This window comes from Apteryx rowi, unplaced genomic scaffold (genome assembly GCF_003343035.1).
Source record: "Apteryx rowi isolate R43461 unplaced genomic scaffold, aptRow1 scaffold_192, whole genome shotgun sequence".
Lineage (NCBI taxonomy): Eukaryota > Metazoa > Chordata > Aves > Apterygiformes > Apterygidae > Apteryx > Apteryx rowi.
In genome coordinates, this window is record NW_020448219.1 from 229,719 (window position 1) to 255,301 (window position 25,583).

Here is a 25,583-nt window from a genome sequence, read left to right on the forward strand (position 1 = left end):
CTGAGAGAGCTGGGCCTGTTTAGCCTGGAGAAGGGAAGGCTGAGAGGGGATCTTATCAATGAGTACAAGTATCTGAAGGGAGGGTGTCAAGAGGATGGGACCAGACTCTTTTCAGTGGTGCCGAGCGACAGGACGCAAGGCAACYGGCACAAACTGAAACACAGGCAGTTCCATCTGAACACAAGGAAAAACTTTTTCACTGTGAGGGTGACAGAGCACTGGAACAGGTTGCCCAGAGAGGTTGTGGAGTCTCCTTCTCTGGAGATACTCAAAACCCACCTGGACATGATCCTGTGCAACATGCTCTAGGTGACCCTGCTTGAGCAGGGGGGTTGGACTAGATGATATGCAGAGGTCCCTTCCAACCTCAACCATTCTGTGAAATATCATGCCACGTGAGCTATTCAAAATGAATAGTTTTAATGCAAGCATATATATGGGAATCTGGAGCATTTCTCCTTAGCTTGTCTTTTGGTTTGTGGGACAGGATTGGAGAGTAGAACTAAACTTTAACTTCAGGAATGAAAATATTTCCTTGGCATGTAATTTGGAGTTGTGCCTTCCTGGGAGGACACAAATATCCTTTACTCCCCTGCATTTACAGTTACTTAATATCTCTCCTAGTCCCCTTGAGTGAGTAGTGTTTAAAATAGATATTTAAATAATCAGTATTATATATCATTGTTATCACTCATTGCATGGAGTTCACTGCTGCTTTATATCTGTCAAAAAGTCATTGTCTAGCTAGAAAAGTTTACTAAGGCCTGGGTTTTCAGCCTACTTCTAGGCAAGATTTCTAGTTTTTTCTAGTTTCTCCCTTGTTAGCATGTGAAATGACTGAACCCTAGGAAAAACCCACTTGCAGGACTGTCAGGCCAGGAAGCTGTGGTGGAGAATGTATTTGAGATTATCTGGCAGAGCTAGACAGCTCAGTTCGRGTGTAGACTGAGCTGTTATCTGTGCTGGGACATTTTTGCCAACAACAGAGCTTTGTGTGGTGTTTGAGCAGCAGTGGTGTCTGGAAGCCTTGTGGCCTAATAACAGATGCTGGATTCCAGAAGAATATCCCCCCCCCGCTGCTCCTTTTCTTTCATAGTTAACTAACTGACCAGTTCTCTGCATCAACAAAACCAGTTTTCATCTTGGCTTGGAGAATGCGAGGACAAGCGTAACTGAATACCTCTTCTAGCAATGGCCATTCTACAAAGCCAGCACCCCTTCCGGAGAGGGAGGTTCTGTAGTTATTCATCATTTTAGGCCTGTGTGTGGTGTGGTGTGTGTGTGTGGTGKTTTTTTTGTTGTTGTTGTTGTTTGGTTTTTTTGTTTTTGTTTTTACTTTTATGTGAAAGTTATAGTAAATTAAAATGTTGATGTGTGCTTTGTCTTCAGTAGCACAAATGACCCTTCTGCAACTGTTTAAATTGGCAGAAGTGAGCGCAGCTCTGAGGATCAAGTTGCTGTAATGGAACAGACCTTTGCTGTAGTTGGCCTAAGCACTTCGCTAACTGTGCCTAGCCTGGAGTGAGCAACTGTGCTGCTGCTGCGCAAACCCAGCCAAGCTGCTGTGCTGTTCTGGGGACTGCAGCATGCTTGTGTAGCTTAGTCCTGGGGTGAAAGGGGGCGACAGATCTCTGTAATATGTAACTTGAGTTGCTCTGAAGCTGTCCCACAGTTCATTGGGAAAGAACATTTGTGTGCCCTAGGAAATGGGAAATTACAGAAAAAGAATTGGGGGACTATTGGTATGTCAGTGAGCTGGGCTGACAGCCTGCTCATTTTGCAGAGACAACATAGCTRGCATAGGCTAAAGCATAAAGGAAAGCAGGGCCTTAGCTGTTTTCTAGTACTCGTGCTTTTAACTTTGCCAATCTAGCTTTGCTCTTGAAACTTCTTATTTTAATTGTTTATGTTGGAACTGGAGGATGAGTGAGACAGTACCCAAGTAAGAGCCTGTATTAGCACAGCACCTTAGGTATGTCCATTTGCATGGTAGTATATCTGTGCTTTCCCAAGTATTACTGGCTAGGGCTTTTTAAAAAAAAAAAAAAGTCCATAATATATTCCTGCTTGCTTGAAAGTCGGACTACAGAGTCTTAAGCTAATGAAAAGAAATTTCTTACAGGAAACGATATTTTATTTGGCTGTAGCTTTGGGCAGTACCAAGCATGTTACTTGGAGCAGAGATGAAAAAATACAGGATAACTGGTCATGCTGTGAGGCTCAGGGATGAAGACTTGTGCTTATCCTGCTTGCATACTCTCCTAGCATTCATTTAATATCAGTTTTTAGACCATTTAATAGTAAGCAAGCCAAGTAAAATTACTTCTTCACAGAGTGCCTGGAATTATGGCTGGGGGTCAGTAGTGATGAGGTTCTTGTGAACTGGCTCCCATAGGACTGAGAAGAAAGCAATACTTTGCAATGCTCATGTTCTTCTATTGAAGATTTCTCTAACTTGATAGATGCAACAGAARAGTTTTTCTTCAGCTAGAAAGAATGCATTTGGCTTTTTTCCTCGTCAGAAAATGGCTGGGTGTTAGCCTTTGCAGTGGAGTAAAAGTTACCGTTCATCCTACTTAATGGTAAGATCATATCAATAAACAATTCTTTCTGCAATGTACAGCCCTACTGAGGCTGGAGGATTAAAAACAAAACAGCTATTATTAATCCAGTGGGAAATGTCTGTACTGAATACAGTGTACTTCAATATTGATTTGAGATTGGCTACTAACCTAGTAAAAGACAGGGGTGTTTTCTCCATTGCATAGGAGACATCCCTTGCACAACCTCAGTTACCTTTTGACAGCAGCAAGCCCTTATCTTAAAGGGACCAGCTTAGTAAATATTCTGCCTTTTCTTCCTAGTCTGGCCAAACTTTTTAAATTTAATTCATCTGTTGAATGGATCAGTTCCTTGTTCCAGCTCACCATATGGCTGTTCAAACATCAGAGTTGGCACAGGGGAGGCAGCAGGAATTCATGGTTAGAGGGTCAGAGGGGTAGTGTCCCCATCAACAGCAGCCCACATATCTCCATCTTTAAGTAACTGCAGACCTGTTTTTCCCATTCTAGTGAAGGAAAAGTTAATTCTGAAACATTGCTTTTTTTTTCTCTCCTTTTTCTGCCCTCTCAAAATAAAACTGAAGAGCAGATAATATTGCAGACATAAGACCATAAACATGATTTTAAGAAAATGAGATCTCATATTTAAAAGGCAAAATAAGCCTGGGAGATTGAGAACTTAACACTTAAACTGCATTTCTTGCAGTACCTCAACTCATGACTGAGTCATGAATTCAGCTACACTGCCATGGCGCGGTAATGCATAATAATAAAGCTTTCTGTTCTGATGTGAGTCCGTGTGGAAAATGATGGAGGATAGGCATTACTCGTATTAACTTAAAGCTTCACATCAAACAAAGGCTGCACACTGATTTCTAGTCTGCAGGCTATGTCTTGTTAGTTCATGCCTAGAGCTCTGTTTATTCATATATACAGTGCTAGAGGTATGAAACGAGCTGTTGTGTTCTACATTATGTAATACTGGCATAAACAAAGTTGTGTGTGTGACAATTATGCTATCTTTCAGCAAGTCTTGTGGCTGCTGGCCATTGTTTTGTTCTGAAAATTGCAATCTTTGTTCAGTTTCCTGAATTTCTTGAACTGTTTTGAATTCCAGCGTTTGTGCTAGCTGAAATACAAAGTGGCTTATGGGTTTTATGCAAAGGAATCTGTTTAAAGTCTCCTATACAGGCAAAAAGGGAGTAGCTGTTTTGCAAGCTGCCTTCAGGAAAGAAAAAACCCTGAAGGATGTGAAAGGGGCTTTTCTCTCCTCTGTTACCTTGTGCTAACAGGGCAGTGGTGTTTCAGTCTATACTACTAGATTATTGATTGGGAATGAAACAGGGAGGTCTGTGGTTCAGCAGGTCCAGGGAGATGGCTGATCATCCCTGCTTCTAAACGCTTTCTGTTGCCTCAAGCATTGTGCAGGAGTCCCAGGGTGAATGTGGTGTTTCTGAGCTTTTCCATTCTCTTGGAGGATCTTGCTTGAAAAAAAGCTCAGATCCATGATGCTCACGTGCAAACTCCATATCTCATAATTCATAAGCTTGTAGTACTGCTGTTATTGGAGTCCCCTCTCCCCCCAAAGGCGATGCTTAGCTGCATCCAGCAACTCCTGGAGTTGAAGGGTGGATAGTCCCTCTGGCCGTCTGTGCATCTACTCAGCTTCCTAATGGAAGACTGTACAGTCTCGGGAGGAGGAGGAAGACTGTGTCTGGTAAGGATGTCCTTGGGATATCCACAGAGACAACTTTCATATCCTACAACTGTCTGGATTCTCAATCTTTATTCTCACCCCTAGGTCTCTTGGAGACTTTTGCTCTATGTTTTAACATATTAATCTAAGGCTGTGAGGGTTTTGTCAACGTTTGTTTTGTTTTGGGTTTTTTTGGGGGGTGTTCTGTCTGAAGGGCAATGCTGTGCTTTCCCTTTTTCCTTCCACCCCTTCCTCATTTAACAAAACAAAATCAAAACACACTACTGCCTAACCCTTCCCTCCACCCCAAATTCCCAAAGCCAACCACATACATGTGTATGCACACTTGAGGTGGCTTATGCCTTACTATTTCTGAGCTGCTTGGTTTRGGAAAAATCCTTACAGTGGATTTCTGCAGCACTGATTGCTGTTTGTGCCTCTTGACTTTTTGGGTCAACTGACTTGCATTTAAGTATAAGCTTTTCTAGCTGTAACCAATAATGGATCCAGATACTAATTATAACTGTAGTAGAATCTTGCTCTTTTGAAAAGAGCACACCAGAAAGCACACAGGGCTTTTTTCTTATGCTCAGGTAGATATCGTGAAACTAAAAATTAGACCAAGGTAAATGCCAAGCCTATCTATGTGCTCTCTCTCAAAGTTTCTATGACTACTATCTTCTCTCAAAGTAGGGCTTATCTCTCTCATAGAAGTGATCTCTTGCACCTTTCTCTGGACTCAGACCTCTTGTACTGAGACAAATTCCAGAAGTGCTGTTTGATGTCCCCATGCCACTTGGGAGCTTTTCCTCTAGGAAAACTATATTCTCTCTCTGGCTTGCTATTAGCTTCATGATGCTGTGAACATAGTAGGATTGATGAGAAAAAATTGGAGGGAGAAATGCGTACATCTCCCAGGGAAAATTGTTCTCCTGTTTATTAGGACAGAATAGGAAATCTGTAGGAAGTGCAATTATCAAGGACTTGAGATATAAGGTAACATAAAATCCTGTTAAAACAAATTTTTAACAGTGGCAGAGCAAATCAATAGGTATTAAAGATAAAACTTCCTATAAAATAAAAAATTCCCTGTGGATTTCTATTCTTGAAACATCTTAGAGGGCTGGAAGTGCAGGAGGACTCCCTATACCCTAATAGGCAAAATCTTTTACACTAAGGGCTTTTAAAGCAATAGAGCTTTGTTTGGGGAAAAAAGCTGAGAAGGTTTTGAATGAAAAATGATCTAGAAGTTTTCAGTATTAAAACTAAATTTTAAAAATATGACCTGGGTTAGTAGAATAGTTTCTGGTAGATTTAATAGAAGTTTGTGCCCTTCAGGTAGGGATGTGAGACGTCAGCTGCTAGAAACTCTCGTGAAGCCACATGATTACACCCCAAAAGTCTGTCTAGGAAATAGAAGACACTGTACTTCTAAGTAGGCAGGCATGTGCATATGTTTATTAGTACTGCTTTGGTGGAAGGGCAAATACTTGAAATTTATACTAGAAGCTTTTAAGAGTAGCAAATAATTCTGCAATTGCAGAGACCCTTCCATTCATGTCTGTGGCTTCTTGCTAGAAGCCACAAAGTGGCTGAGAGTTTCTCTCCATTCCTATGTGTATTTTTAGAAATGAACTACTAGACCATAGATTAAGAAGAAACTTGTACTCATGATGTGTGTGGTGTAGAGAACATACTTTCATTATAAAGTAAGCATTAGCTGGTGAAAAAGTGCTGGAAATTATTTTATCCTATTAGCAGAAAGTTTCTATGAAATCTGTTTGTGCACTTTAAAACAAACATTTAAAAACAGGAGGATGGATGAAGAGTGAAGAGAAATAGATTGTATTTGAAGGAGATTTCTGAAATATCAGAGGTTCTCAGAAACAGGATGTCAGGGAAGATTGTATGGTCAAATAACTGTCTTTGATAGGAGCATGTTACTACCAGAACAGCTCTGGACACTTGTACTGTATTCCAGGAAACTTGATAGCCTCACAAATATTTCTCAGCAACAAGTGAAATGCTGAATCCTCTTGAACAGGCATTGCAGTAGTATTATCCGATGAATTCTTGTAAAGGTTCTGCTGCTTCAGTAGATTAAAAGTTTTAGTTGGAAAGCTTATTCCTTTCTAGTGGAGAGATGGGGGTGGGGGGAAGGTAGGGGTTCGGTTCTGTTTCCCTTGGTGATGCCTGCTCTGTAAGTGACTTCAAAGAGGAGCAAAATCAGGCTCGAAAACCAGAGGCATGCTTCATATAGAGGGAGGGGTTCTCTACATGGTCTGAAATCGTTACCCTGTATTAGTCAGTAGGGTTAAAATAGTAATGTGTTTAATATGTGTCCTGGTGTTAAGCTACATTATGCATATAATATTACATAAAGGACTCCTTTGGTCATACTTCTGGTATCAAGCTTGCCTTATATTTAATGGAGCTATAAGGCAAGAGCTGCTTCCTTTAGTCTCTGCAGTATTACTGGCCTGTTTCAGCCCCGAGCTGTTGCTGTTGTCTTTCTATGAGTGAGTCACAGTGGCAGGAAGAGTCTTTGGGGTGGGGGAGCAATAGGCCTGAGCCTATTAAAAGTAATGTCAGTTTGAAGCTACGTGCTTAAAAATAACATGGAATTTGCCATTGCAGTAGCTGGCTTATGAGAAATGACTCTCAATCTAACAAGCAATATCAGAAAACACAATTGTAACTGGAAGAACAGCTGCTACTTCTCTGAAATTAAATACAACAGTGATCAGTCACACTGACACTTCCATGGTATGATTTCTCACCCTTCTGTAGACTTACTTTTGGAACAGTATAAATCCGTCTGCAGGTAGAGGGTGCAAGAAAGGCTTCAGGAGTTTCCTACAGAGTTGTTGTTGATGCTGTACAAGTTTGCAAGAAACATCTAGGATTGATTAAAGCCTGCCGCTAACTGCAAGCCTTCTACAGGTCATCAAGCAGCTCCAAATCTTAGCTATGACTACAGAGATTACTCTCATAATGCAGGAATTAAATCTTCATATAGATATTACATCAGAGTTTCTTGTCTGCAGTTTTGTCAGGCAGAAAAATTCAGAAGTTTGCCCTGAATACATGCTGCTTCAGGAGATTCAAAAACTTTTTTTTTCTTGTTAACTAATCTTCTGTAGGCTCACATGTGGAATAAAAGTTCTTATGAATCAAATTTTTTCAAAACTTTTTTTGAAGCTTTCCCCATCTTCTCTCCCCTTCAGAAATAAACCCAGTTTCCCATCTCTCTGCTGTTACATAACCCTTTTTCTTAATATGACTGTAAAATGTCTTTGCCAACTACAAAAAATACYTACATGGAAAAAACTTACTACAGCAACATATTTGCAGCTGTCTTCAGCAGAATTTAGTGGGAATAGGGGAAAGAACAGCCAGTATCAGAGTTGGCTGATAACTTGTAGACCACCAGCATGTGTTCCAAGGACCCACTTCTGGTCCATCGCACATGCCAGCAGCCTTCTGGTCTACTGTTTGTAAAGCCAGAGGTAATATCAGTGCAAGAGCATTAAAACACCTTTTCCCAAACAGAAGTCAAAAGAACTGTATGATAGATAATTTTTAAGGTGGCTAGACAGTACTTTTTCCCTTTTTCCCCATGGTGAGTGAAATTAAGGCTCCCAGATATACACAGAGTGCCCACTACTTACAGGAAAAGCTTATCTTCCAGTTCAGGCTTAGTTGTAGCTTCTTTGGAGTCTGATTTCAACTTGACCTTGCTATTAAAAGGAACCAGTTATGGATAGGGTTGATCTTTTTGACACTCCATTTATAGCTGAAAAATTCTGCATGTCAAAATTATGATGCAAGTTACTCTGAGAAACCAACTAAACATTCCCCAGATGTTTTACTGTGGAAAGTAGCACCTTTGCATGTACAGTGCATGCTCTATGCATGTGTTGACATTGTAAATGTAATGCTGCTTCAGGGTAGCCATGGCTTTTGAAGTTGGCAATGGAGGGATTTACCAGAAGCTCAGTATGTTTGTCTTAGTGCCTGAAGCCTGTGTTTTAGTTAGCTGTTATGATACTGCAAGACTGTCAGTTAGTTAAGGTCTTGTACTAGAGTTGAAGTTCCGAGATGGTACTGAAAAGATATACTTGAAATGTTAAGTATAATTTACAACTGTATTGTTCTTGTTGGTAAACACAGTAACTATGTTGCCTTTTTTGATGACAGAATTAAGTTTCAGAATATGTATGCCAGATAGACTGTGAAAAGCTCTTCTCATGGCTGAAATATGAGGTCCCTGTCCTAGACAGAATAAAGCAGCAGACAAAGCGTCTTAAATAGATTACATGGGAAGGTAATAAAATTGTTTTGTGGTGTCATGGAATAAGTTTATGAATCAACATAAGCAAAAGCATAGATATACATGGAATACRGCTATAGCATGGCTGAGGAGAGAGAAAAGAATGGTTAAAAATTACCAGAGTAGTAAAATGAAATCATTGCCTAATTCAAGTTATATTAATATGCAGCTGGAAAGGACAAGAATAGACTGTTATGTTAAAACTGAAACACAGCAACGACAACTGAGGAGCATGACTCTAGAGCTTATCGGTAATTGTATGTTGTGACACTTTTCAACTACAGCTGAAATACTGTGCTAGAAGTTGATAATACTAAGGGTGGCTGAAATGGAGTATTAGGCTAAAAACATCAGCTCTATGTATGGTATATGTGAACTTTTACTATACTCAAGCTGCTAATGTGCTTCCAGCTTTTAGAGCAAGATAGGTATCCATATTGGGAAGAYCCCATTTAAATGGTTGCCAGCTATTCTTTGTATCTGAAAGAGATGCTTAGCTGTAATCAATGCAGAGGTAAGATAATGGTTTGATCTCTTCAAGTCATAAATGGTTTTGTTTATTACCATTCCTTTATCTTACAAATAGTCCTTTGTCAAGGTACAAATATAGTATGTTTTTTCTATACTGGATCAATATGATAGTGTTAAGTAGTCTTATAAAACTTAAAGACTAATAGGTGACTATCAAAGTCTGCCATAGCATATTTAACTGTTTAGCTGTTTAATACTTTGAATTTGCAAGAACATAGCACTTAAAACATTTGTGGACATAATCACATCTCTGAATATGAATTTCAACTCTATTTGAACAGACCTGAGACAATTTTACATAACTACTTCTGTATTATTTACTGCATTTCATAACCAYTTTTCTTTTCTTCTTAGCTTTACCTTCAGGCCAGAATGAAAGGAGACTGGGCAAGACTTGTACGTCCTACTCTACAATTTGGTCTTGTTGCTACATCTGTCTATGTGGGTCTTTCACGTGTTTCTGATTACAAACATCACTGGAGTGATGTTTTGACAGGACTCACTCAGGGAGCAGTGGTAGCTGTGCTCATTGTAAGTAATTCATTAAGGGCGTTTCAAAATGTTGCTTTTATAAGCAGTAACTTAGACTTAAAGGCTCTGTTCAGAGGAAAGCATTACTGTTGTCTTAAAGCTTTGAAAATTCTGGCAGGGGGAACAAAACTCCTTGAACTGGGTATAGCAGTAGTACTGTGGATACTGTAGCAGGACTCCTGGCCAATAATGAGATAGGTGCTATCAGACAATATGAAATCATTCCTGTGCAAGAGTCGAATTCAGGTAACTGAGATGGAAACAGCCAACTACAAAAAAGCCCCTGGGTGGGTAGCCTCTATATACCAACAACTTTGTTTCTGGACGAATTCTAAATCTCAAGTATAACAGCAGAGGAGAGCTGTGTGTGAAGAAAGCAAGGCACAATAAGCTCTCAAAAGAAGCTAAGGATAAGGACAGCATGGAAGTGTCTGCTGCCAGCTTCTGTAGTCTTAATTGTTGAATTTCTTTTCTCTCTCTGATGGAAAACTAAAACCCCTCACCATTCTTTGTGTAAATTCTTGTTTGGGTGTTAAAGAGTGTTCACAATAATCAGCATGTGACTCTTAGTGGTACTGATGAGGCTATCCTAACAGGAAGCCAACTAAACTTGGAGCTGCATGCCTGGCTGACTTAGTGGCAGCCAAGTGCTTGTGCAAGCTGTCACCAGAGTACCATGGTTGACTTATTCAAGGGAAGTGACAGATCAAGGAAGAAGGACTTCTGGTTCAGAGACATGAACTAATTGAGGTACTGATGCTGAAGACCTCTCCTTGTTTTGCTACAATCTCAATTCCTATCAGGAAGAATGCAGGAAATGAGAAAGGGCAGGGATTAAAGAAACAAGGACATCTTCATTAAGAGAAGTGTAGTGAAGGGTGCTGGCAATTCAAAGGATTTCTACAAGAGATGTTTGGTAGTGCAAGAATGAGGGGAAGGTGGCATTGCAATGAAATGAAAACAACACTTGTCTGAGGTTTGGAGTCTTACATACCTATAGATACAGAGAGGCGAGGAAAGCATACTGGGAAACAACTGGGAAATGGAGCACTGAGTTGAGTGAATTCTACATTTAAGTGGAAGCTGAAACTGATCTAATGCAACTGAAGGAACATGCAGGTTAATCAGCTCTCAGTATAGCCTATGGCTTCTTTGGTCTCCTTAAACACTGTCCTGTAATTCCAAGACCTGAAGTGGGAGGGGAAGAGTTGACATAAGGACACATCACCATGAAAGAAGGGCTTATTTATTGTGCTTCATGCTCTACTGTGCCCAGCATTTCTACTAATATGATTCAATGAAGTAGACAGGATGGCAAGAGCTGCAGAAGCAGAGCAAGGCACCTTAGTCAGAAGATGAAGGAAGTGAGGTGGTATGTTCAAAGCAATGCAGGAAAGGGTAGGTAGAGTTGGGCTGGCAGCTGCAAGGGTCAGCTGTGAGCACATGCTATCAGCCCACAGTGCTGCTGTGGCACTTACTGAGAAGAGGAATCCAAGCTTAGCTTAACTAACTGTAAAAGAAAGGCAAGCAAGAGTGATGCTTGTGAGAGTAATGGTGACTGACCACTGAACACTCTTGCTCAGCTAAATGAATAGCTCTGCCTGCTATTCTGTCCTGTTCCATGCAAATTCTGGAATAAATTTAACTATATATTCCAGGTGCATCTTGCTCTTTAACTTAAAGCCCTTCAAACACTGACTACTGTAATACCTGACACTGACAAGGCAGTTGGAAGCAGTAACACACAACCCTTGAATTCAGCTTAAACCATTAATGGCTAAGTGGTCACCTGGGATACCAGGGAGCTGGAGAAAAAGCTCTTTTGTAAGGGACAGAGGCTGAAGTTTGATATGAGACTTCTTAGCTGTTTTGAAACAAAGTAATGTTCTAATCTGTTTAGATTTTGCTATATTAGTTTTGAGCATGGGATTTATCCTTCTGTTACTACAAAAGCATTTGCTAGTTGTTTCTAGATTTACAACTGCAGAAGCTTAACACTAATTTGTTCACTTAGGTTGTGTATGTGTCTGATTTCTTCAAAGTGAGAGGATGTACATTTCAACCAAAAGAAGATTCCCATACAACCCTACATGAGACACCAACAAATGGAAATCACTTCGGTAGCAATCATCAACCATGAAGAAAGGTCCAACTCAACTCTTGCTCTCTGAAAGGAAAACAATTCCAAAAGTGTCTATGTAATATAAATAAATGTCTTTAAGGGACTGCTGCTGCTCTTGGGATGCTCACTTTACCTGTATATAGTAACATTTACCACCATTATGTATATCTAAACTTTAAATTTCTGTTGGTTCAAGCTCTTGCTTAAAACAAAAAAAGGCTATTCAAACTGTAAATTTTTATTAAAAATGTGGTAACACTTATATTACATACTGCTGTTTGTACATGCCGTGTTGAAATGATTGTGGTTTAAATACACACAATTTAAAAACTAAATGTCTTGACTTGAGATGGAAGTAAGGTGCAGAGCTGATGCCAACTGAACTCTAAAATTGTTCCACCAGGGAGTGGGGATTCTTCCAGTACAGTTTTTGGAAGACACCTTCAGTTACAGGTAAAGGCTTGCAGCAAACACAATATCTCTCTTGATCTTTGTAATCCCTACCGAGAAGGAAAAAGATATTAGTGTCCAGCAATGACACCTAGAACAATCACTTCCATATGCTAAAAGCACAGTTACAGGCAACTACTGTTTTTGTAATAGAGAAAGTGTTACAGCAGTTGAACAGAAGTCATTCTACATCTGTTTTCAGTCACAAACACAGTACATATGTCAGTATGCAGCAAAACAGCACTACCTGTTTAAGTCAAACTTACCTAACATGGGTGTTACTTACAGAGAGAACAATGATATGCTCTTCCATTAAGTTATTAGAAATGAAAAACTTTGTCTTTCTTAACAATGTGTTTTTTGTATTCAATAATACCTACCCTCTGCAAACTTATTTTCCAACTCTGTATTTCCAATGGCTTTTGCAGCTTGGCACATCTGTCGAAGCAGTTCTTCTAGCCGTCTCATGCAACGAATTATGCTACCTGTAGAAAGAGAGTGAGGGATCGCATTGTATACTCTGCTGCATCAGGTCACCCTACTCTTCAGCTACSTAGGCCTGGTTTGGACCAAGGCACCATTTCCTTCACCATTCTGTCCAATGCTTTTCAGAATTTTTCTAGAAGCTGAGTGTAAGAACAGCCATATGCCTTAAGTTCAGTCTAGATCAGTATTCTGCTTAACAATACTGTTTTCCATCAGCCATTTTCTTGAAGCTATCTATCTCCATGTGCTTGTCCTGTTCTTATTCTTTGCTAATATTTTTCACAGCCTCTAACTATCCTCTCCTCAGAGGAAGGCCTGAGCCYAGTATGTCTGTTTTATAATTCCTGGTGGATTTCTTTCAAGTGCTTGTCCAGACTTCCCTCAAATGCCTGTAAGATTCAGATTTGCAAGTCTGCTGCTTTAAGAACCACCCTATGTTGGCCATCTGGACTTAGTTCCTCAGGGCTTTTTTTGATAGCCCTTAGTTCATTTGTTGGAAGAGGCAGTAAACAGTCTACCTTATATACCTGCTCTGTGCCACTCAAGTCTGCAGACTACTGTACCTGCTCAAGTCCAGCCCCTTGTCCAAGCTGAAGAGAAATTCCATGAGTAATTCTGTACCTGTCATCATTGTTGCCTTTCTCCATGCATTTTCTAGTTACAGTACTTTTTGTTTTGAGATAAAGGCACCAGAATTGCACCTCGTATTCCAGGTAGATAAACTATAGCTTTCATTATCTATTGCTCTGCTACTTGAAAAAAAAACTTCAAACAGCTATAGTTTTAACTGTATGGGAAATAAGTTACAGCTTTTGCTACCCTTCTGATACACGAAGGCTTGATGTTCTGCTTACCTTTTCAAAGTTCAGTTTACAAAACTTTGTTTTTTTTGTAAAACTAGGTCTAAGAGTAAATCCTAAAAGAAAGTAAAAAGTACTTAATCGTCTAAACTGAAATTTCACTTCTCCATTCTGATCTTTTGGGCTCTTATACAATTTAACTGACTGCTTACTGAAGTACATTCAAGTTCACTCTTGAAATATCTCCTACACTGTAATGCAATTCTCACCTTCGGTTCTATTACAGTTAAAAACATCTGCTTGAAAAATAATTTTTACCCAGTGATCATCTTTTCCAACTTGCTTTTCAGAGCAGCCCAACTCATGTAGCAAGCAGCACACAATGAGCTAATGCTTAAGTCTTTATACGGGGATGCAATCAGGATGCTGCTTGGTCATTTTGTCCAGCATCATTGCACAGCTAGAGTCAGATTAGTTAATGTGAAATAACTGTCCAAATACTAAAATACACATCCAGAGTTTTAAAATATAGGCTGAGTTCCTGCTCTGGACACAGCATAGTATCTGCAGAAATACTGGCTATACAAAGACCATTCTACAGAGCTGATGTGACTGTTAGGATGTTCCTAGCCCATAAGAAAAGACTTCTAAAAAACAATATTCATATGGTATCACTGTGTTATGTCAGATTCTACAGTAAGAATAATTTGTGTGAGGAAAACTGTCTGTAAAAAGTATTGCAAAGGCATGAGGTGAAAAACCCTGTGGAGTTTATTCGACACAAAACACAAATCCCAAACAAGTGACCCAGGGGCAGCTCCCCTGAGCACAGCCACGCTGGCCCTAGCAGGCCCCGGCTTGGGTGGTGAAGATGCTGCTCGGCTCCGTTTACCAGGCCCACCCTGACACGCATTCCCGTGGGAATTCCAGTGGAAACAGCTACGCTGCTTACAGACAGCAGAACTGGGGGTGCTGCAGACATACTTTGTTATACATGAAAAAAACTGTAGGTTTGGAAATAACTGACTATTATCATCTATACTTTCTTCCACAAAGCAAAACAGTCGGGAATTGATTAATAGGGTACTTAGCTCAGTTCTGCCATTCTGCCCTACTGCTTTAAAAAGCTGTTCTAATTTCACAAATTTCAACACAAATTTCAATTCAGTGAGAACTCACGTTCACTAGCCAAGCAACACTGCTCCTATCTGTGGCAAGGATGCTTTCTTTTGGAGCAAATACGCACTCAGGCTTATGCTAGAACATGAAAAGGAAACCCTGCACTTACCACAAACTTTTGCACTTTACTGCACCGTAAAGGGGTTTCAGACATTTCACTATCACCACTGAAAATACAACAGAGCTCCATCTATTTTTAAAGCTTCCTGTATCACTAGCAATGGTAGAGGCACACCATCAGACTCAGGGTGTCTGTCTAGAAAGTTCTAGTGCCATTAGCCTGGAAAGCAGAACAAAACTGAACATCAGTCTCAGCCATGAAGAGCACAGCCTTTCAGAAAGCACTTCTAATCGGCTTGGGGGGTCATGAAAAGCTAGTTTCAAAAGAAGTCCGGTAGCTTCCAATGTGTCCTCTAAAGGTTGGACAGCTTTCTGCCTACTTAATAACATTTGTGCACAACAGTGAAGTTGGGACTTCCTATAAAAGCAGCAAGTCATTACTGCTAATTCTGCATTGCCCACAGGGCAAAATATACCTCCTTTTAGGGCTTTCATAATCCACCACATGGGAACAAACACATCATAAATTAACACAGGAAGCATTAATACCTCAAATGAAAGTTTGTACTGAACATCAAAATAAGGACACAATACGTAGGGTTTTTTTAATTCTGTTTTTTGAATCTATTTGAAATCTTTAGGGCTCTGTCACACTGACATGGAATTTTGTAACACTACATTGCATTTAAGGTAACCAACACTGGACGGCTGCAGTGCTTTCCTTCCTTCTGGACAATGCACAGAAAATCAGCCTGTGGCAAAGTGAAGGGAAGAATCACACATCAACCCCTGCCACAAAAGCTGAATTTCTCAAATAGGCTCGTAAGATTTAATTTTGAGGGAGCTAGCACTGTTCAAACCAATAGAAGGCATGCCAAAAAGTCTAGGACAAAGCCGATTGACTAGTTTTAACCAAAATATGGTAAATGGAAAATGTTACTGTTTTGTGTATTGTGAACAATCAAGAGATGATAGAAAAAAAAAGAAGCCAGCTACTGCTTCCCATTTTGTGTCCCTTACTCAGGATGGATGGATAAAATTTCTTCTAACAGCATAAGTCACAGACGTTCATTTCACTAGGAGGAATCTGCTCAAGGCAAAATCAAAGACTCCTAGAATTCCTGGTGGTCACAGGAAACCTGGTTTAGCAAGTTCCTTGGTCTATGCACTGGATTTTCAAAATGCATGAATTCCTTTTAAGGGCTCACACCTGCAACTGTGTTCAAACATGGAAAAAGCATTTGAGAGAGGTAATACAAGGGTGACAGCAATAACTTCAGAAAGGATTTTTAAGCATCAGTCATTACATGCAGACTTGTAAAACTGGTGCACCCATCTCAACATCCTCACAACTTTCAATGTATCTGGTGAAAGAACAAATCAGGTTTTTCATTCTAATCTGACCTTCAGGTGAATGTTTTGTCTTTTTAGGAAGTATTTGGGCTGTAACTCACACTACTTTTAAAATACTTAAAAGTCCTAAGTATCTGTCCTCAAGAGGCAGTTTGGAGTATTCCACCTTTATGAACCAAATCAATCCAAGTGCCAGGCTACATCTAGACTTTTCAAATACATGCACTGCACTGTTACATTGACCTGTCCAAAACAGAGATTTGGTTACCACCTCTCACTTCTCTCATCATTAAGACAGCATGAGGAACTTTCAATTTACCATGTAAATAAAACACTTAACTGTAATGAAAAGAAAGTGCAAGAGCTGAACTTTTTTTAAATATGAACCATTTTGAACATGGTATTTATGCTCTAACCAGCAAAGATGAGCATTACCACCTACTGCAATACTTAGGATTTCCGAGTTCTACAGAAAGTCTTAAAAATTATATGCAACCCTTTTAAAAAGTCTTCTGTAGATTCTAAATCACCAACATTGCAACTACAAATTAAGATATATTAAAATCAATAAACAAAGCTTTTCCCAGTTGGTTTCAGCTACAGAAGAAATGGATACTTGAATACATCTGAGTTAAGAAATTATGATCTATTAAAAGGCTATGTAGAACTCAAATATGACATTTTTGTATATGGCATGGAATCATCATCTCACACCTCCTAAAAAATACTTGATTAAAGTAACATACCTTCAAAGACATCAGTCATTTTGCAAATGTGAGCAAAGTTAGCTCCATTTGCCCATGTATATACAACATCCATTAGGTTGGGTCTGAAAGAATTCAAGTAATTTTCTTCATCAATTTCCAGTTTTGCTTCAGCTGAGACCTTAGCGATTCTTTTAGCACATTCCTTTAAAGTAAAATATTTTAAATTTATAATAAGCTTAAACAGATTAAATATTTAATTAACAGAAGAAGTATTGCATACCAGATCAGCATTCCTTTTCTATGTGAAATTCTTCAAAATCAGAAAGTAAGCCACAGCTTACATTATTATTTAAGTCTGCCTGCACTAACAATTTACAGTGTAGTAAGCAGACTTGTACAAAGTTCTTCAAAGGATGTTCTAAATTAGCATAACGGTTTATTGCAAACAAAATAACCCACTTTTAAACACTGCAAAACCACGTGCAGTCAGTGCCAGCCAAATTCACCAATAATTGAAAATCAAGTCTTCATCCTGTACTCATTATACGTACGCTTTATTCATGTTAGCATTAACAGTGAGTTTGGTAAGATTTCTATTGGACAGATTACCTGCATTTGACGAAGCGGTCCTGCCAACTGTTCTGTCAATTTGGGCATTTCACTGGACTGAAATAGAAAATATTAAATAATCTCATCTGGACTCCCATATATTTGCTCTAAACCGAATTAGATGCAAAAAGAAAAGTTATGTGCTAGTGCCATCCTAAACAATGCAAATGACTTCTCAAACCTGGTATCAAACACCCTAAGATTTACTGGGTTCCCTGAAAACAAAAATACTCATTTCTCAAATTAAAACAACAGCAGAAGACAAATCTTTTTATACAGTATCCCAACAGCAAGAAGAAGAAGAAAAAAAAGCATCTGCTTTCTGAACACTACCAAAATTCACTCTATTTACCTGCTTTGGCCATTTCAAACTGCCAAAATTAGAAGGAAATCTCTCATCTGCTGCTTTAGCTGTGTTACAAGTTTTTCTTTAAGAACATAAAAAGCAGGGCTTTTAACAGAATAACTTAAACATCAATGGTAATAAAAGAAAAGCTGGTTATTCAAGCACAGCAACATTTTTATGTCCTACCTGTGTAGACTAAGTACTACTGTTGAGTGAACCACAATATTTTATTCTCACATTTAATTTTCTGTTGCTTATGAACAATGGCTTGCATACGCATCCCTTCCACTAGCCAAGGATACTATATTAGCATCTGCTACTTTCCATCTTTAGAATCAACTTGAGTGATAAAACCTGCTAGCCATCTGCAGTGATATTTTATATTTTTTGTGTTTTCCTGATGCTGCTACTTTCATATAGCTTGCAAGGGGGAAAACAAATGCATCAGAAGTAAATGCCCATATTTTTGCTTTTCATAATATATGGTCTGTTTTTAACAGCTCTTTTGATATCAATTCTATGTGATCTTGCCATTTCCATCAACGGGTGTGAATAACAAAACATGAACATGTCTCAGAATTAAAAATACCCTCAGCACCACAGTGCAAGGAGCAGATATTGTTAAGCTTCTCCTTTGAAATCACCTTCTACCTTTTGAATCCTCAGGATGTTTGTGTGCAGATGTGTGTGTCCATGCTAGCACATGTGTGCTGAGAATCTTTGTTAATATTGTTTCATTGCATGAGAAGGAAACAGCTATAGATGCATCACAGCATGTTAGTCATGAGGGAATACACTGTAGCACTAACRCTGCAATACTTTTGACTAGTTCAAAGGGAGTTAATGTCAGAAACACCTTACAAAAGGGTAAAAATGCAATGGCTTGTACTGACCAATTTCTGGAAATGAATTAAAAGCACCACCAAGAGCTAGAATTCATAAATTCAAGACGTAACTCACATTCTCTTGAAACACAAAACAGCTTAGTAGTGCAGTTGCCTGTTCTGCAGATAAGTCATTGAAGAGACCATTAAACATCATTTCTGTCAGGAGCAGTTCATCAGCACTGAAATAGAAAGAGCAGAAAGCTTAGAGAAAAGACTCATTAAAGTCTTAGATTAATAATAGTTCTTTAAAAAACATTTATTTTGTGAAGCAACTGTATATATGCAAGAAATAACAGCTTCTTAATTTTACTTACTGGTACACCAAATACTACTGTTTTGAGGGGGATGCCAAGGAAGAAGAAATAAGAAGGGAGTTAAAATAAAAGCTCTTTATGCCTTAGTGAACTACAAAGAATGTAGTGATAACTCATAACTGTCCTGATAACTCGTAAGAGTTACTATTAACAGTTTGCTTTGGTCAGTTTTTAACAAATAGAGCATCAAGAGATTGGAAACCAGAGAGGCAGCTTATGAAAAGGACTCAAATTTGTACTGTAACTGCTCAAAAAAGAGATTCAACTGAATATTTTCAAGATACTGAGGAACAAAGCTACTTTAATTTACTTATAAAACAAAGATTTAATCATGAGTTATAAAAGAAAATGCACAATCCTGATATAAAATCCAAGCATGMTATTTGGATAGTGTCAAATTGTTAATACAATTGCATTTTTATTTTTGGAGTTTATCAGAAAAAATACACAGAATGGGAAAAAACCTGTATACTTTTTACAAAGACTAACTCATCAACTAACAATTTTGGAAGGTGAGGAATTTAATAAATTTATGATTCAGTTCCCATTTGCTATTAAATTCTGCAGGGAGAAAAGGTTATTAGGTAATCCTGAAGAGTAAGAACAAATGCAGATAACTTTTTTCAGAGCATCTATAAGGCAAGTACTACAGTAGTCACTGCAAATTTTAAAAATACACATTTCTACTGAAGTCTGAGTTACATTCTGAAGTATTAAAGTCTGATTCATGAGTTTCTGTGGAATCTTTAGGATATATTTTAATATATATGTACCTGGTAAATGTATTACAGTAAAATGCATCACCTCCATAGGTTCATTCCAACAGCCGTGTGAACTCAGTTAAGCTGTATTCTAAACCTGTCAGGGATTTGGAAATTGCTGATAATCACAGTTACACCCCTGTTTGCGAGTAAGCCTGTTCCAAAAGAATCCTGGGAAGTAGAACCACAGAAACTGCGACTATCCTCAGTCTCTCATGTAACGTGTAATACTACGTGAAAACACATGTTATTGCCTAAGCTGTTGGCTGCTAAAAATAGCCATTGTTTTGGCATTTTAACAGCCACATTTTACTGTTAGCTTTAATTTCTATTGTATTTTGTCCTTAGGGTACTTTCTTTACTGCTTTAATCAGTATATCCCCTTTCTGACACAGATCATGCAGTCTTAGAAGAACTGTTCTTCTACTGGTCTCAGAACACTAAGATATAAACATGACACGTTAATTCCAGTGAAGACAGCAAAATGTGCACGCGTGACAGTAATCGCTTTGCACAGGAACCAATTACCTGCTGATTTCACAAGCAACTCGCCCTTTCATCTCAATAACATCCGAAGATGTGGCAAACCCCAATCTTCGCAAAACACGCTTACGGCACTTGAGTTCATCCATTTGTAAGACAGTTCTGGCTTTTTTCAGTTCTCGCTTTGCTGCTTTAATATCCATAGCAATCTGTGGGAGTCAAAAGGAGAGAAATTAAACATCGCTGGCTTAACAGATGCGACTGAGCCTACTATTTTTAAGATGTTGTCTAACACACATAAAGGCCTCAGACTGACTTGTTTAAACTTGTTTAGCAGAAGGGTTTTTTTTTTTTTTTTTTTTTAAAGTATCAGCTCCATTTACCCCCAGGGAAGTCTGGCAAGTTTGGGAAGTTATGCTATTTATCCAGGGGGAAAAAATAATAATAATAATAATAATACAGGAAATCCCTGGCTGAGAAACTGAGCACTCATTTTCTGAGACCCATACTATGCCCCAGCTACCCAACTATCCAATCAAATATAAACTGAATGTATTATTCCTGCCATCAGAGCTTCTCCAGTCTCTTATCGTTTATCACAATCACTATCAACATCCTGACACATAATTGGTGGCTTAATCCTAATGCTTTATTTTTCCTATTTAGGCTAAGAATTTCAGTCCATGTCGTAATATGATATTCGTTGACATAGTTTAACTAATTTATTGGATTTTTATACTAAGCTTAACATGTAGCACCACTCCTCCTCTGTATCAGCTTGTCTCTGTGCTTAGGCCACTAAATTTTTCTGATAAGCCCCTTACCATTCTGCTGTTTCAGCACAGATAAGCTTAACAGAACACGGTGGCATGTAGCTTCTGTGGGGTCGTATCAAACACAGAAATCCAACAGGCATTATTTCAGATATTTTTACAATATCTTTACAGCTATTTTTATGATGTTTCTACACTATAAACCCATCAACTTTCCATTAGTGAAGGTAATAACAGCGAAGGGTGGCCTTAGAGAAGGAAAAACCCACATAATTCAGGCATATTGCAGATCAGGCATATTACAGAGTCCCAAAGTGGCTCAAAGAAAAGACAGTCCAGGTCCAACAGGGCCAGAACAAAGCAAGGCTTAACTCGCTCAGTTGGACTCAAGCTGAATCCTACAGAGCTACTCAATTATTTCTACACTCGAGCACATCAAGTTATGATGTTGAACGAAGCACAAAATTGGCAGAACCAGCTCAGGTCCAATCTGCACGCAGATGAGTGGAACGGAGAACGGCGGGTTGCACAGCACAGACACCCTTGCAGAAGCTCACTTGGTCCAGCACGTCCTAMCACGTGCAACTTTGTGCTGTCCGTGCCAGAGCTGCCTCAATTCTGTGAGAAGACTGTCAGAGAAATCTTTTTCTGGGCAACACAGGAACATGACAGCTGTTTGTGCACAGCCGGTTTCTGCCTTGCAGGGTACAATTCTATACAACATAAGCATACCGCTTCCAGGCCAGGGGGCAGCTCAGGAAGCAGCCGCGCTAGGATTTGTATGGTACAAATCTGTACGGTATTGTATGGTATTGTATGGTACTCTCCCCAGGCTAACAAGCCCCATCAATACAGCTCAGCTCTGCACAAGCGTATTAAAAATGATCAGTTTCAAATACCCGTGAGCATTTTATCCACACTGTACTGGGCCATGGCTGTTCAGTGACTAACGACTCTAGCGGCACTGGAGTCACCTTCTGGTCCCTGGTGATTTTTTCTGAAGAGTTACCTTACCAGATTTACCTCCCATCAGCTAATCAAGTGCACAGCACTCAGTCAGCCAGTTTGTTAGTGAGATTCCACAACGTTGCTGTTTGTCAAGAGGAGTAAAACTGGGCTTTGCAAATAAAAAGAAAAGCAAGTAAGAAGGAACTATTACCAACTCTCTCCTCAGCTAAATACAGATACTGGGTTTTGTTTTGTTTTGTTTTACCTGTGCTTTCCTTTCACAAAGTTTGTATACAGTTTCCAAACTGGGATCATTGTGGAGAGGATGTGAATACATTCTGTGCTCAAACGCCTCTACTTTTTGGATGACTTTTTTCAGTCCTTGATCTTTGATGCCCATGTCATCAATAGGGTCTAGTAATGGTACTCCATCAGGAAATCGCTTCTGTACCTCCTTAAAAGGGGGGGAAAAAAGAAATATATTTTGTAACATTAATAAAAGCAAAATAAAATACACTTTCATGAATCACCTGGCACAATTATAGGGACATGCAAAGCAGTAGTGTAAGCTTGGTATGCAAGATTTCAGCAGTTTTAAAATATCAATTTAACGTGACCGATTGCTTACAAGGAGAAACATTTAACATGTATTAATGGTTTCCAATCCCTTTTAAGAATCCTGATGATGTGGCACAAACTTTAGACGCATTTCTTTAGAACTAGTGGTCTGGTGTTCGAGTGCATCCCACTTATTAGAGCAGACAGTTTTTAAATCCTAGTGAAACTTACTTGTATAGATTTTAGCACACTTTGCCTGTTGTCAATAGGCCTCAAGTCTTTTGGTATGTAAAGTCGGACACTGCTGATAGCTGAGAGGAGATGCACCAAAACAGGAACAACCTATCAAAGACAGTGCAGTAACTGATAAATCGGTACTTATTATTACTGTTTCACTGTAAAGCTTACTTTTTATTTCAATTCATATAACTGTTAGCAGTAAATGAGTTGGGATATTGAGCTTTAAAATAAAAACACAGAGAAGAATGAGGGGGGGAACTTGCATTCTTTCAGGTTTCCTTTATATCTGGTTTTATTACAAAGAAAAATGAAAACTGAATAAACAAGAACACAGTAATGGATAAAGGAATATCAGGAAGCAGGAAGATGTGGGTAATGAAATAAAGCTTTAATATAGAGAAGTAATCAATTCAACCAAGTGGCAAAATTCTATATCTGGAGAGAGACTGTAAGTGGAAAAAAACATTCCAGTTTTTCTATTGCTTGTAATCCAATGTAGTAAGAGGTAAGTGTATCTAGTGAACATGTACCCTCACTGAAGATTTATATCAACTGAGCCTGTACTTAAACATATTCCTTAATTGTATTTTATTGAAGTACACTGAATAAAGCACTGAATTGGCCTTCATGAATATGGAGGGAGACTCCATGTGCATATTTAGCTTTTAAAAGATGCTGATTTCTAATCATTTTTGACAGTGTCTTTCTTGCCTGTTTCCTACTGGAATACCTTACGATCCAAAGCAGATAAATTATTGTCAGAAACATAACTAGGAATGTTAACAATAGAGAACATCAAATGAGCAAATACATATTCATTAACATCAAAACAACTGAGAAACCATGAAGAATAAGTATGGTATCTCAAGCTTAAAACAGTATTTGTGGAAAACCATCCGAACAAATTGAATAACTATTTCTGATCTAAAAATTATAATGGCTTGTCTTGATATAGGGTTCCAAATTGAAATCTTCAAGTAATCCAACTGTTTTCACTAAGATTTTAAATTTCCTTTTAGAATGAGACAGACTGGCAAAACTGAAGGGGGGGGGGGAATCAGTAAAGATGGAGGTTCCAGAGAACAGAAGGCATTCGTAAGAAAGTCAGTATCTGCCAAACAGCACTGTGAAAATTTAGTAATCAAGGATTATCAATCTTCCAACTAAATTCTCAAATTTAATAGAAGAGATGCATATTATCTAAAAGTTCCTGCACAAGTATCCTACAGAAAACAGCTTGTAGACATTTGTTTATCTGCCGATCTATATGCAGGTCATTTTTATAACTATGTTCACATAGCCACTATTGTCTTTCATCTAATGGTTTGAAATATTTGACAAGACAGTAAGGAAGTTTCAAAACACTTCTGATATGCTAACAAATATATAGGAAGTATTTTGTTCACAGCTGAAACATGGTTTCTCTGAGGTGAAACCAGAACCGCTCAAGAGTTAGGTGTATAGCTTCTTTCTCTTATTTAATACATCAATCCCTTCTTTTACCATAGYTTGCAAATGCTTTGAAAATCGACTCTTTTAGAACATATGTAAGAAATTATTGAGAATAAACATTTATAACAAACCTGCATCTCTCCTTTCTCATCAGGTCTGGCTGGCTTGGCGGCCTCAGTAGCAGAATTTTTCAAACTCTCCTTGCTGCAGTGCAGTAGCACTTCAACTACATATAGTGGGTCCAATTCACCAGAATTAGGCTGTTGAGGGCACAGAGAAACAGGTCCATAACAGTTATTTTAAAATATGAGTGAAAATGGAAAGAAAAGCATGACTTTATTCAATATTAAAGGTATAAAAATGAACTACTGCTCTTCACAGTGTGCCAGCTCAGTACTTCAGTATATTTTTAAAGCTACTGAATCACAGGAGTAGTGATTGAAAGATTCCTCACGCAGAAAAACACTCACTAAAAAACTATCCATTTCTTCACCCCTACAACGTAACTTAAAGTCTAATTGCTGCTTAAGGTGCCTCTGCCTTTTTTTTCTACATGTAGCTTTTCCCAAACAAGCAAACATCATTTGTAACCTTAATGCAAAATACTTGTCTGATGCTAGCAGCACTGAACTTTGCTATGGTTTTTTCACCAAAAATTYGGGAGGTCTGTTGCATTTGCAGGTTTACAAGTCTATATTTCCCCCCCTCACAATAAAGATCACATAAAAATCTTTCAAGTATAATCTGCAGCAAGCAAGAAGTGACGTCTTGCAGACCAAGGCTTTATACACCCCAAACCGCACACTTAACATCTGCCTTTTATTTAAAAAAATACAAACATGCAGATATGGTGGTTAAAGGCTACTGTAAACAAAGCCATAACCTTTATGCTATACTGCTTTAAAAAAAACCTGATGTAAGTTATTTGACTGGATCAATGTGCACTAATGTTGTTCTAATATACTCTGCTATAAGCAAATATTTTTATAACTTCTAATAGAACTAAATTATAGGTCTAAAACAGAAGTCAGACATCATCTTTTAAAGTATCATGTGTAAGCTTCTCCCCCTCCCAAATACAAAGGGGAGAGAACAGTCTTTTGCAAAGCCCTGTGTTAACAAAGTTCAGTTTTATTGGGCAAAATCTTTCATTGCAATCTACCACATACGATTTTGCTTTCAGTGCAGGCGAAGCAGGATTGAGCCAGCTAACATTTCTAAGAGATTCTCAGAAGCAGTATGTGAAACTTTCATTTGTCTAAAGTAAACGAAACAAAAAACAAAAACAAAAAACAAAAAACAGGGTTATCCTGTTCTGCAAGCTGAATCATTTCTTCAAGAAATTCAATTACTTGCTGGTGAAAGAAACTGTTCCTCCGACTTCTGTCCGACATTTACAGAAA

General features: G+C 38.6%; 2 protein-coding genes across 7 annotated transcripts in view; one reads left to right on the forward strand and one right to left on the reverse strand.

Annotated features, from left to right (window-relative positions):
• Window positions 1–12,098, forward strand: part of PLPP1 (phospholipid phosphatase 1) — a gene marked incomplete at its 5' end in the record, with an annotated part of 43,135 nt that extends 31,037 nt beyond the window's left edge. The window contains 2 exons of the mRNA XM_026062704.1: window positions 9,476–9,652; window positions 11,667–12,098. Coding sequence (XP_025918489.1) covers window positions 9,476–9,652; window positions 11,667–11,792 — 303 coding nt within the window. The remainder of the gene's footprint in view (window positions 1–9,475; window positions 9,653–11,666) is intronic.
• The window catches only part of MTREX (Mtr4 exosome RNA helicase), a 49,022-nt gene continuing 35,435 nt past the window's right edge, over window positions 11,997–25,583 (reverse strand). For 2 of the 6 annotated variants that reach the window (XM_026062710.1, XM_026062712.1), the window contains 9 exons: window positions 24,312–24,440; window positions 22,720–22,830; window positions 22,196–22,384; window positions 20,255–20,418; window positions 18,725–18,830; window positions 17,419–17,475; window positions 16,849–17,011; window positions 12,605–12,709; window positions 11,997–12,274 (listed from right to left, as the gene is read on the reverse strand). In XM_026062710.1, coding sequence (XP_025918495.1) covers window positions 12,222–12,274; window positions 12,605–12,709; window positions 16,849–17,011; window positions 17,419–17,475; window positions 18,725–18,830; window positions 20,255–20,418; window positions 22,196–22,384; window positions 22,720–22,830; window positions 24,312–24,440 — 1,077 coding nt within the window. In that variant the 3' untranslated portion in view covers window positions 11,997–12,221. Of the gene's footprint in view, window positions 12,275–12,604; window positions 12,710–14,798; window positions 14,970–15,769; window positions 15,966–16,848; window positions 17,012–17,418; window positions 17,476–18,724; window positions 18,831–19,728; window positions 19,824–20,254; window positions 20,419–22,195; window positions 22,385–22,719; window positions 22,831–24,311; window positions 24,441–25,583 lie in introns of those variants that run through there. The other 4 variants (XR_003252987.1, XR_003252989.1, XR_003252988.1 and 1 more) reach the window with 4 other exon arrangements.